Source organism: Hyalella azteca, unplaced genomic scaffold, assembly GCF_000764305.2.
Source record: "Hyalella azteca isolate HAZT.00-mixed unplaced genomic scaffold, Hazt_2.0.2 contig5371, whole genome shotgun sequence".
Lineage (NCBI taxonomy): Eukaryota > Metazoa > Arthropoda > Malacostraca > Amphipoda > Hyalellidae > Hyalella > Hyalella azteca.
In genome coordinates this window covers 22,319-35,732 of record NW_025935565.1, presented here as the reverse complement: position 1 = coordinate 35,732, position 13,414 = coordinate 22,319, and the positions used below count along the sequence as shown (strand labels likewise).

At 40.0% G+C, this 13,414-nt stretch overlaps 2 protein-coding genes across 2 annotated transcripts in view; both read right to left on the bottom strand.

Annotated features, from left to right (window-relative positions):
• The window catches only part of LOC108679436 (protein piccolo), a 57,641-nt gene extending 54,723 nt beyond the window's left edge, over positions 1–2,918 (bottom strand). The window contains exon 1 of the mRNA XM_018168057.2: positions 2,738–2,918. The gene's annotated coding sequence lies outside the window, so the exon portion shown is untranslated. The remainder of the gene's footprint in view (positions 1–2,737) is intronic.
• Positions 2,919–11,802: 8,884 nt separating this feature from the next.
• LOC108679435 (oxysterol-binding protein-related protein 3) overlaps positions 11,803–13,414 on the bottom strand; it is a 14,779-nt gene continuing 13,167 nt past the window's right edge. Inside the window, exons 18-19 of the mRNA XM_047880402.1 lie at positions 13,183–13,245; positions 11,803–12,751 (exon numbers count right to left, since the gene is read on the bottom strand). Of these exons, the coding sequence (XP_047736358.1) occupies positions 12,619–12,751; positions 13,183–13,245 (196 nt within the window). The 3' untranslated portion in view covers positions 11,803–12,618. The remainder of the gene's footprint in view (positions 12,752–13,182; positions 13,246–13,414) is intronic.

The window sequence follows — 13,414 nt, the reverse complement described above, 5'->3', positions numbered from 1 at the left end:
ATTCGGCGTGCAAACAAACTGTCATATGAGTCAGACTACGAAACCAAAAGTTAGGGAGCACGCCAGGAGGGAGTTGCAGTTAGAGGGACTAGCAGTTAGGAGGGAATGAACTGCAACTGCCGAGTGACCGTATTAATATTCTGCGAGCAAAAAAAACTGTCATATGAGTCAGACTACGAAACCAAAAGTTAGGGAGCGCGCCAGCTCGGCTGAGCCATGAAGGAGCCTCGTAACGATAGCCCTGCAGCACACGCTCTTGCGACAGGCACGCATAGCACGGATACGCCAGCAACTCGCATCGCCGCCCACAAATACGACCAATTATTTCGGTCGCGAAAGTACAGAAGTAGCAACAATAACTGGCGTCGACCAACGATATGTAACCGTAACCATAGACCACGTGCAGTCGTGAGATTGCACGGGGAAAGTTATATTAACACAGGATTTATTCGAGAACAATTTTACCGCTTTAACTATAGCCGTTAATTTTTGATAGAACATCTCTTTAGTTGGTTCAAAAATCAAGCGTCTCTTTGTACGTAATTGTTAAATTTTATTCTAGAAAGTACACATCGTACAAGAAACCAAAAAATATAACTCAGTACTCACTGCAGTGAGTGACAGAGAGCGCATTTTCTCGTCGACGAAAACTTGAGGTCACGGACAGACGGACAGACAGACAGACAGACGGACATGGCGAGCACAATAGTGCATTTTTCCATAAAAGGGAAAATACGCTAAAAATCAGTAAGCTAAAAGCGGTCCAGCAAGTCCGTTATTCCTCGGACTGCCCACGCAGCGCTGGCCAGTTCAACAGCAGGTCACCGGCTCATGATGCACCAGAACCTGTTACTTGGCTAACTGCTTAACCCTATGGGTCCTGGCGGCTAGAAAATGAAACTGGGATCAAGTCAGAGTTTCATAGCTCCAACAGCTGGAAGATGGAACCTGATCGAAACTTGGCTGTTGAAGTTCAAACAGATAATAGCAACCAATGGTAAATTTTTTATTGCCAGAGAATTTAGACACTTTGAATACAGCCGGACGAAAAACCGCATGTCAAATTCTAACCATCGTTAAAACTTTCGTTTCAGATTTTAATTCGTAAACAAATTTGTTAACCCTCAAATTTCAACTCGTAAAAGCATTCTATGCTGAATTATCTTGCCTGCCTAGTGAGCAAATAACACTATATAGTGGGAATACAGAACTGATGTTGCGTGCAAGATTAGGTTTTAGCAAATACTCGATGTTTCATCTTGGAGCGTCTATGAGTGACTTTTCAGCCGTTAGATAGAAATACATTCAAAGATTGCTCTCGATTCTACACAGTTCTAGTATTAAGTTGCTAAAATCCATCATGTGAACATATAATGTTTCCGTTAATCTGATGGCAAAAAAAAATCTTCTGTTCATAACTCTCACCAAAATTTTAATAAAGCAGCAACATACAAATTATAAATGATAAATACAGCGAATTGACACAAATAAATTCTGAGAACGCGTGTAATACAACGGCCAAAAAACTACTCCCTTCACCATTATCTATGATTAAAACACCCCCGTCATTCTTTTAATTTTCGTTTGCCAAGCAAACCGAAAAAAAATTAGACAAACCTAGCAAGAAAGAAGCAACGCTGCGACAATTTTTGTGGACCAAAAAAAATTGATTTGGATTTCCCAAGATCATGAGTGGCATAGTTTGTCTTTCGAACTGCCTAAAACCAGAGAGCAACATGAGCTTCTCACCCGAGTTTTGCAATGGAGTAAACAGCAAGCGCAGTGACATCAACGAAGGTAATGTAATGATCAAGGCGAGGACATGCCCCACAAGAATTGAAATAAAAAAAACGTATTGATAACAAATTTCCAACTTATATTTTTATATTATATATGTTGAGATTATCAGATTCGAATCAAAGTAGTTGTAACCGTCGTGTCCAACAGTCCATGTTCGCACCAGTCTTCTGACGTGTTTAGTTGCGTCTGGTGCGTTACATATAATTCGACATCTTATTAGGACTCAATTGTTTGGGTTGCAATATATTTTCGAGAAGTATAACATGCACAGTGCACACAATTCCAAAGTAATCGTTTTCCGCATAATAGCGCGCACGACAATGTTTGCTCAGTTCATTTACGTAGTAGCCAAGAGTGACAGAATTCTGCAGTAAATGTCAGGGTTAGAGGAGGAACAGGTTTAAGTCAGGATAAGTTCGTCTTAGCACCAAATCTGTAACAAAAGCTGAATTGAGTCAGGACTGTCAGGTCTTTGAAGCATTGTGTTGGTAAACCGGGGAATGTGAGCGCTACACAACACAACTTACAATGCCATGGTAAGTGCACTTCGAATAAATAGAATATTAATTTATTTCTTAATCTAAACAAATTAAAAACATTAAATATCAGAAACAGACTACCTACTTTAGTATTTCGAGCGCAACACATGGGCAGATTAACGCCGTCTCTGATCATCTCCAGCGTCCAGCCTCTACACATTGCATTTAACGTCAACTTGATTACTTGACCAAGTCTCGTTACTGTAGTACAGTCAAAACTTTTTAAAGTCGAAAACTTCAATAAGATCGGTGGAAGAATTAACCAGAGACGAGCAAGCCATGAAAAAGCACCAACTATCATATGTTGTAAGCGAAAGACCCGCGCACTTGTAAGAAAGAGCTAAGCAGCTGTGGGATCTTACGCGGTTACTTGCTAGGACTCGGGGCAGTCAACTCACCTAGTAAGATCCGAGGTTACAGCTTTTACACGTCCCAGATTGAGTTAATCTATTCAGGTATACCTCACTTTATTACGTACAGGTCACTTTGACAATTAAACAAATTATTTTACGAATAAATCCCGACTTGGTGCATTTCGCTGCCCAAGGAGAACGCACGCGACACAACCTTACACGTCCATTGCCGCACACAGACTGACACCTGCAGAAATTTGAGGCCTGTCTGGCCGCGCGTTCCCATGTATCAGGAGCTTGATGAACTGTCACGTTTTCTACTCTTTTTATCATTTCCAACACTCAGCAAACTACGTGCATAAAAATAGCAAGTAGAAAAACTTGACAACATACGCTGCAAATTAACTACTTCAAGCCAGGCAGTTGTATCAACTACATGCGCAAAACGTCTTCGTGTCATGAGTAGAGTGTTCTACAAAGAGAATTACAGTCAGGCACGCGGTCTGAGTTTTTAGCCGCGCTGCCTTCCTAAAAGAGACGAAAAAGGGCCTGTACACTGCAACTAAGTATTGAACAAACGATATGGGTTGAAAGGATGAATAAAATGTTTTAAAAGGAAATATTTATTATCAATCATAGGTCCCAGATATACAAGTTAACCCGAAACCAATAACATAACACCCGTCGTAATCCCGTTACGAGGAGAAAATAACATAGTACGCGTGCTTTCGAGAAACTTGAGGGAGAGTAACAAGCAGGTAGGGTAGAGCAGGAGCCAAGCAATAACGATAATAGCATTAATAATAATAAAATCTACAGAAAACTTTCCCAAGTTCTAATATATTAAGCCTCAACGCAAAGATACACTTAGGTTAAATAGGTACTGCAATTTGATGTCATGTTGCCGCGATAACTTACTTATGAAACACGATAATTTTACATTTGAATTGCAGCAAAACGATACAAAAAATCAAAACAGGCGCAAATATACGATTTTTAGGTGCGATAATGCTGCGGAGTTTACCTGAAACTATGGTATAGTAGTTATAGTTGCAACTGGCAGTCCGGGTTTGAAAAGTCAGTCGCAGCAGTTTCGCAAGTAGGAACGCATTCAATGGCTGCATAAGTATTCGAAGCGCACGCAGCAGAATAACGGACACAAGGTTTACTAACTCATCAGCTATGCAGCGTTATTGCGCCGAAAGTCTCAAAATAAACCTCGGCAACCAGGCAAAAGGACTCGATCATCGGGAAAATTTCCCAATCAAAAATCACTAATCGCTAGCATGAGGCCTCAAGCAACGGAGCATTGAAGTAGGAGGTGACAAGGGAGAAGCGTTATAATCCCTTAAAATACAAAGGCTGAGAAAATACAGGTGAACAGCAACGTAAGAAAAGATATTCCTTGTACAAGATACTTGCCTACACAAGACGAAGACCGACTACAAGAGGCAGACTAAAGCGGAATACGAAGCGTCCTGCCTACATATAAACCTAACCCCTCAACCGAGACAAACAGTCGGACACAGCAGGCTCTGCATTGGTACGTCTAGGAACGATGCTCTTACCAACGCTATAACACCCATAGGACAGCTGACGAGTGCAAAGCGAGGAGCACTATAACACAAACTAAGCTGAAATGAAGTTCACATGTACATACATACAATCGATTGCACTTTTATTGCTCAGATATAAAGGCGCATAATATGATGTGCAACCCGTAAGCACGTAGCAAACCCTACAAAATTGGAGCTATAGTTAGAAATGTTATTCATGATGAATAACGATTTTCTCTTCAAATGATGTATCGAAATATATTCAAAGTAATAAATGGTACACATAAATATAAGACTCACAAAGCATGTAAAATAAGGCGCGATTTTTCTGAAAATATCATAGTAATAGAAAGATAATCAAAGCTCATTTCAAGTACAAGGGATAAACGCGCACTACGCAAAGCTCTAGCGCCTCATCGCAGTCAATTCATACGGTTTTATGATGAGCAAGTCACGCGTAAGTCGCAGCTCTCACAATACGGGAAGACCGATAAGAATATTGGCCACGCCATATCCTTCAACACTAAGTATTATCATCTTGTTCCCATATGGTTCGCGTCAGGCATTTTGTACACTCAATATTTATTTTTTCATTTATTACATGTAAAAACTCGTCAAAAGTCATCAAAACAATTCAATATGCAACCAGAGATTTTCTGTATAAATTACTAATTCAAAGCAAATTTAACACACGTTGTTTCTCTTACACAAATTAGGACCTGCGATAGAGAGAATCAAAAACGAAGAACATTAAAATCGTTACGTCAACGCTATCGTTTCATGCCTGATTCGGAAGACTGACATTTACGAGTTATTTTGATGATGACGTAACACAGATGTGCTAGCTCAATCTCAGTTGTCAGCATACTGCCGTCATCATGTTCAGGTAAAATAATGAGGAAGTCAAAATAAATAAATATACGATCAACGAAACTACACGAAATACCAACCAGGTCCGAAAAAGCTAGCCTGACCTGATAATGAATTTTCTGTAGATTTAAAAAAATGCCTAAACCGACATGTTGCACAACCGATTTAATAAAAACGCAGCTTGCAGGCCAGTAAACACGACAGCATTGCCATGAACATGACAAAAACGATGATATAAATAGCACAACCTGAGTAATACGTGGAATGTTGGCGAGTCATTGCGAGACTGAGCACATATTTGCAGGTGATGAATATTGCGACTTGCGAGGGGGCATGGACACCCAGGGGCCGGATTATCAAAGCTTCGTAACTTTTTGTACTTACGACAAAAAAGTTCTGTGGTACATAAATACACCCTAATTTTGGCATTATCAAAACTTTCGTACGCAAGTCTTAGCTAAAAGCCTGAATTTTTTTCCCGCGCAAATGTTTTTATAATACCACCGCTAGTATTACGTTGTCATAGCAACGCCACTCGTAAGTCGATTTTGCGTACTTACGAAGTTTTGATAATACGGCTAATAATACCCTGGGCTAATAAATACGCCTCTTCTAATCAAGATCTTTTGAAGCACCAACGACATTGCCATGGACGATATTGGTGCTATAGACGGGAGATTATACATGTACAATTTTTAAAGTGATCTGCCAACTGTGTTTTCAATACACAGCAGCTGGATTTCAGAACGCACGCCTAGCAGACTTTGAGATGGCGGTTAATAGGCATGAAAGCAAAGTTAGAGAATATTTAAGTAATAAACAAAGATGGAAATGATGGGTCCAAAATTTGCTCGCACGAAAAACAAGAAATGCAATAACGGACGTAATTTCAACAGGCCTAGCATTGTCGTAGCAATTCCCAACTGTGACACTTTGCTAGATAAGTGCCCAGGCAAGCCAGCTGAGAACTAAAATTGAACTAGTCTTATATCGACAAGTTTAACTCAAAATAATTCGCTAAATATACATATCAGATAAACCACCTTAGCGCATCAGAATAGCGAAGTTGCACAGGTTACTAGTATTTATCCATACGAGAAGCTAAAATTTAGCAGGCATACAAATTAAACGTGGATATGAATTCAGGTAAGGAACCTTTTCAGCAAACATTTGGGGTAAAAATATTTTTTGTTGTCTGCAAATAATGCAGACAACACCCCAAGGCTACCCACGCACAAAGAGGCAACGCTCTCACAGGTACAGACGAAGCGTTGCCCGGACGAGATTCGTCCAGCCCACCGTCAGCACGGTGGCTCTCAACACTATTTTTGGTGATAATTCGACGGAATTGGTTGACGCTTTGAATAGTCAACACGAACATCTACAACAAAAGCACTGTAAGTGCACCGTTAATATTAAGCAATTCATAACAAAGAGTAATAGAATTATTAAAACTCAAGAAACAGCAAAATAATTAAAAGCATTATATGATCAATAAATTATACACAAATAAAATATTTGTTCGCAATCACAAAACTACAGTAATGAAAATGTGTGATTCTGAATTTGTGAAACTAGTCAGCGATAAACTATAAGTACATTAAATACTGCAATAAAATTCTACATTCCTTGTCAGGCGACATCACATGCAAAACAAAAATTAAAACACATATCAACATCCCACGCGAACACCTAATGCTAACTGTAGACGGCATCATAAGAAGCTTGAAAAAACTTCAATAAATGAATTTATGATGAAATTTTAATTCTTTAGGAAGTTAGATATTTTTCTTGTTATTTGCGGGCACTTGGAAATCTGAACTTCATACAGTAGAATTGCCTTCAGATCTCTTACGGCCATATTAACGCCCGCAACCTAACTGAAGGTGACATATCAAAGAAGAATACGAAGCGCTAAGTGTTATATGATTACATGCAAAACTTATGCGACTAAATAAGGCAGTTAGTTTAGTTATATATAGTTATTTCTTCACTTACTTATACCGAATATATTCCATTAAGCACTCTAGAAATCTTCTCTTGCAGAGGTGGGCAAATTTTCAACCAATAGTTCCTCATTCATAAATCCAACATTCTAAGGTGCAACATGACATATATACGTAACATTTCTGCCTGGAGAGAAGCACAGCAGCAGTTTGTAATAAATAAGACTGTCTTGACTGTTTGTGTCAATGCAGTTGTTTTGTTTCAATTAACATTGTGAAGTGATACGATCTTGTCCAGTGGCCACACTATCACGAATATATGAGAGTTCGTAACTCCTACAGCCAATCACTGACAGCTTTTCAAGCTCAACCCAGCAATCACAGACGAGAAATCAGCCGCAACGTGTACATGAGATGCTAAGTGTACGTAAGCGTATGCTGATAGTACGGCTCCAGGTTCATAAGAAACTTTGAAGAGCCACAGTTTGCCCACCTCTGTTCTAATGGCTACGCGAGTCGCTCATCCAGTGATTGAAAGTCAAAAATTTTCATGAAAATTACGACTCACTTATAATGTGGGTGTTGCTGGCAGATAATATTTACTGAGAAAAATCTAAATTGTTCAAATTCAAGCACACCCGATAAAGCCTAGATTCAAAGATAACGCTGTTCATCGTGCTAGTGATGAAATTTGCCACAATTCTTCATATTTCCGCGATATGCAGCCAGAAAAAAATCTTTAATATTCTAGGCTGCAGTGAAAATCATGTGCTTTAAGCACATGAGTTAAATGCAACGCTTCGCATAAATCCAATACAATCTTGCAATACCACTATAAACCTTCACCTATTTTGAGCTGTGTAAATTTCCGAAAAACTTTGACTTCAAATCACAAGCACAAACTCACTCTCATAGGAACATGCTTCCGAGAAGCAAAGATTCGTTGAAACAAAATATAACATGCGCGATGCCAAGCACCATATTGCATCAATAAATTTGCCTATTAACTATCAGCCGACATTCACTAGCTACGTGCAGAAATAGGCTAGATCACAATCCTGTTCAATTCAACGATCAAAAGTTCGATACACGCTTCACTTCCTCCAAATCGATACTATTACAAAACTCGAGATAACCAATCAGTCAACATCAAAATTGGTAAGCATATCACAACGTCGTCTTCACGTCAAGATTGTCATCTAGCCAACCTCCGACTACACACAGAAGACAGGACACCAACTAGCAGTCATATCACTAATTTTCTTCTACGAAACAACTACCGACAATACATTAGCTATCTAATTCCTCCAACTCGAAATAATCCGTTACTCTATTATAATAATAGCTATTGAGAATCATCTCGCATGCATCATAATCATGAAAAAAAATTACATTTGTTGTTTTTGCAATTAAGCAATTTGGAACGCGTGTTTTAGAAGCAAAACTTGGACTTAAGCGCTTTCTTTTTAGCAATATTTCACCACATAGATTTAGTTTTCAAATCGGCTATTTTCACACTTGCAAGACGGAATTGACATTCAATTACGCAGATACATACAATTGAGCATTTTTTGTGCACTGGAGTAGCGATGTTAGCTACGATTTCAGTTAGCAGACAGTGGAGCCCCAATATGACAGACAAACTGTGTCTCCTCCACGAAGAACTAAATTTATATCGCTGATTCTTATATGAAACTAAATTCTTCAAAGAGCTATTCTAATACACAATTAAATATATCATTTATATACTTTTTAGGAAGCAAAGAATAATTGTCTCAGAAAATGCTGTCCCTATTGCATTAAGAGTTGAGCTTAAAGATATTATAGGTCTTCTCGTGTAAAATAATCAAACCTTGTGGGAAGAATAATACTTGACGAGATTCCCAACGTCACTAATGGACCAGGAACATTTTTTACCAGTTTCCCAGCACATCAATACAGACACAAACTATAATACAATACGAATTTCAATGCTCAAATCCACACTACAATGCCCCTGTACAGAAGCTGGTAGCGTATGAGCAATCGATGTAGCTGCATGCTGTGAAAAGCGAGCGACGCCTCAGCACCACAGCCAGACTTTAATCCGAGCGTACACAATTCCAGTCGTCGGAGAAAAATTTATAGGTAAATAAAATTGCTTCAGTGAAACAATGCAGCAAATGAGCAATAGTCTAGTGTTCTCCGCTGAAACTCGCAGAAGCCAAACATTTGTAGCCTCTTAGAAGCACTAAACAACGAAGCAAGGTTCACAGGCTACACGTAATACAGGCGAACAAATGGTACATGTATAACGCAGTAGGGCTTGAGCAATGCAAATCCTTGTTGAGAATGAAGCCGAATTGCAGCAAGGACATTATCCTAATTTATTCCAGGATTACGGGAATCCGTTATATGTAACCACAGATGAAACAGAATGGTGACAATCACAGATAAAATTAGAGGCTATGATAATAGCTAGTGCAAATAGCATAAGACGAATATAGAAATAACAAACAGAGCTCAACGCACACAGTAACACAATTCAAAGTTCAGGGAAGCGCACCAGAACGACCTTAGGTTACATCACTGTAGAACCTAAACAAGAGCAAGATTCTCTCACTAACGTCGATTATTTGTTATTTGTTCAATTATCATTGATAAAATCCTATGAATTTCTTCAAGCATCTTTGATGTATCATCAGTTACATCCTACACTAATATCGTACACACGACTTGATACAAAAGAAGAGTCCAGTTCAAGTACAGTAACTAAGGCCTACCTAAACGAGATGGTCTCCCTCCCAGACTGGTATCTAGAAGACTCTAATACATAGAATGCCTGGTAGACGACAGTTTGGAAAAGATAGTTTTCAAGATAGAAACTATACACCATGAGAGTTGGTTCAAAAAACATCACCGAGCTTCATTTGTTGTTAAGGTACAGGATGAAAATAACCGAGTTTTGATCTAGTTTTTGATATTGTTATGTACGGAAATATTTCTAGCTAGATACTGAATGAATTACTTCGTCCATTGATACTACAATGTAACAATACGCCTACAAGAATATCTCTAGCGTACAGGTGTAAGGCATTAAATTCGAGAAAATAATTATTCCAATAAGCTGTAAATTTAGGGTTGAAATTCAATACATACATCAATAGGAACGACAGGCGCAAATTAAACTGCCGAAGTCAGCACATGTACTACAGTTTCTTTTATGGTGAATTGGCAAAAACATTCAATTTGTTTTTCCATACAATAGTGCTAACTTTATACAATGACAGATGGAAGAGAACATGACAATGGAAGAGAACATGACAGTGGAAGAGAACATGACACAGTACGTTTACAATGGAAGAGAACATGACAGACACAAACAACGGTAACACGCACAGATGAGCAGAGGATCAAACGAATTTCAAGACGGGGTAATTGACGAATAGAACAGCCGGCAGTGACACGTAATAAGGGTAGAACAGTGGACAAGAAAATTAGCTGCGATAACAAAAATAGTATCGAAATGAAGAGAAAAAGAATCCACACATGATCAACATTTCTTCCTGAGCAAAAGCTGCTGCAATAATCGAGAACATAATAACTATCGCCTGCATGACCAATTGTCAAACCACAGCTACAAATACATTTTCTTATCAGCAACAGCATTGAATTGCCAAGTTATCTTTAATAAACTATGCTCCTGCAGCAATTACATTTAGGAAAAGTAAAAATCAGCCAACGATAGAGAATTTCACATTGCATACGGCGTTGCATCACAAGACATTCTCCACTGCTCTTTAGCTGATTCGTAACTCTTATCGAAGGGGAGACCAAAATCTTGAAGCATAATATCCACGAGAATGAGATGCACAACTAAAAAGTGAATAACAGAGAAACTCGATCGCCGCTGATCGAGTACTCATGTTTGTATTGAGCGGATCCCAACAGAATAGCTGCAGCAACGATGCTTCTTGACTTGCATACAGGCAATACAAGGGCTAAGCTGTGCGCATCTTCGCTGAGTGCAATGAAATATGACAGTTGCTGCCAAGCAGAACCCTTAACGTGAGAATGGAAGCGCGTGGGCAGCAGCTAGGCATGCGAAACACCAACTGAATATATGTTGTTCTACACGACGTTTCCATACTACACACTTTTGCGAATTTAAAAGGCGTCAGATCTGATAAGATAAGATAAGAAAGCAGGAATAATCCCAGGGTTAGATGACAGATTTTGGGGACCGGTTACACAGGAATTAAGCAGTCAGGAACATGCATGTGAACAAATATAACTGAACGAACTAGCTTCATTATTTCGAAAATGTAAGGTAGAAGAAACCCACGCCATGTTTCGCATCGTATGGAGCACTCTTAGGTGATGGAGAACTCAATATAATTTAATTATAAATTTTCATACAACACACTCCAGATCAAGCTGTGATAATTCTGCACACCCGCTCTTGAATGTAAGCCGGAACACGAGCTACATTAAATTTGAGCAGCCTTGTTAGTTGAAAAGCGCAATAACTACACTGGCGTGGCCGAATAATACTCGTACGCGACATAATAAGCAATACTGCACGGAGTAAGGGTACGCACACAGTGGAAGCAGGTTTGCCCGCGCGGGCAACCTGCTCCAACCTGCCTCAAGAATGAAAATAGGATAATAATGTAAGTGTTCACAGTGAAAACCTGTACGAATAGGCTTCTGTATTCTATGGTTTCAGGCGCCAGCCTGAGCAGGTAACCAGCACGCTGGCAACCTGCTTTCACTGTGTGCGTACCCTAACTCCTCCATGACTGCAATGCAGCCTGTTAAAGGCATAATAACAACACATGCACGAGTTCATTATTTCCACAGCGACACGACAACGACCACGAAAACAACGAAAAGAGGAGCTAACGTCTCGCTTAGCGCACTATTTCTCAAAAAGACTATAAAATTGAACAACGCAACAACTTCAACACGGGCAGTAACTGCATGTACCTTAATACTTTCGTGGATTTGAGAACAGCAGATGCTGTTTTCTCTGACTGAGGAACGACAAGCAGACTTGGTCTGTTGAGACATCTCAGTAAACATTAAATTATCACGAAGAATTGAATCCGTCGCAGAGCGATATCAGACCGTCACTGTAACAATGTAAAATATAAATTTTAATAATATGCATATACATATGTTGATGATTTCACCCCTCTATACAAACCAAGTGCGGTTTCAGTGTTATGAACATCGATTGTCACAAGCATCGAATGGATGCCAATGTATTCCATGAACAGTTGATCTCATCGAGCCGCAGGTACATTTTTTTCTCTAATTTTTACCAAAACATCAATCAGATAAATAACATTTATATCAATGTGGAATTGTCAGAATTCGTAATCAGATTTCAGCGAAATTACTGTGATTTTACTTTCTTTTTAACAGACCCGGACGCTCTGATCACTTTCCTTCTTGCTGAAGCAGAAACGCGGATAACTTTCCGTCGTGCAAAGCCAGAAGCGCGGAGCATTGTTCCTGGTATATTCCGGATCTTGGAAGACTGTTCTTCCGGAAGATCCGGGCGCGAAGATCACTCGAAGATCGACTCGAACGACATATTCGCGAAGCCGGGGTCCCCGCGCTTGTTCCAGTACTCGCCGTTGAACTTCCACGCACCGTCAGCATTGCCCTCGTTGCCCTCCTCCCCGCTGCTCTCCTCCGGCCTGCACACAAATTATCCGTACCAACATTTTGGTCCATATATTTTACATTTGTGTCAACCGAGATCACGTAGGTACTTGATCCGCAACATCGATAAACACTTTAAGTCTATCAAATTTATACCCAAAACTCATTGCGAGTGAATACCGTCATTTTGAACTTGACTCAGTCTCAACGCCACGTATTACAACTACCTACCAGCGGTCACAGCAATTCAGAACTAATTTTGCGAGAACAAATGCTGTTATTGCTAGCACAGAATAGCTGAGCTGAGCTTGCAAACAAGTTGATAAAGACCGTAATACGGCAGCAATACGGCATACGAGTACTCAGTCCAGGGCTGTTCCAAAGATTTAGAATAATGGCGGAGAACCTGAGTTCCATCCACATGAACAAGAGGCGAACCACATGGGGATGTGGGTGGTGCTGTCACCTGAACCACATGGGGATGTGGGTGGTGCAGTCACCTGAACCACATGGGGATGTGGGTGATGCTGTCACCTGAACCACATGGGGATGTGGGTGGTGCCGTCACCTGAACCACATGGGGATGTGGGTGGTGCTGTCACCTGAACCACATGGGGATGTGGGTGGTGCCGTCACCTGAACCACATGGGGATGTGGGTGGTGCAGTCACCTGAACCACATGGGGATGTGGGTGGTGC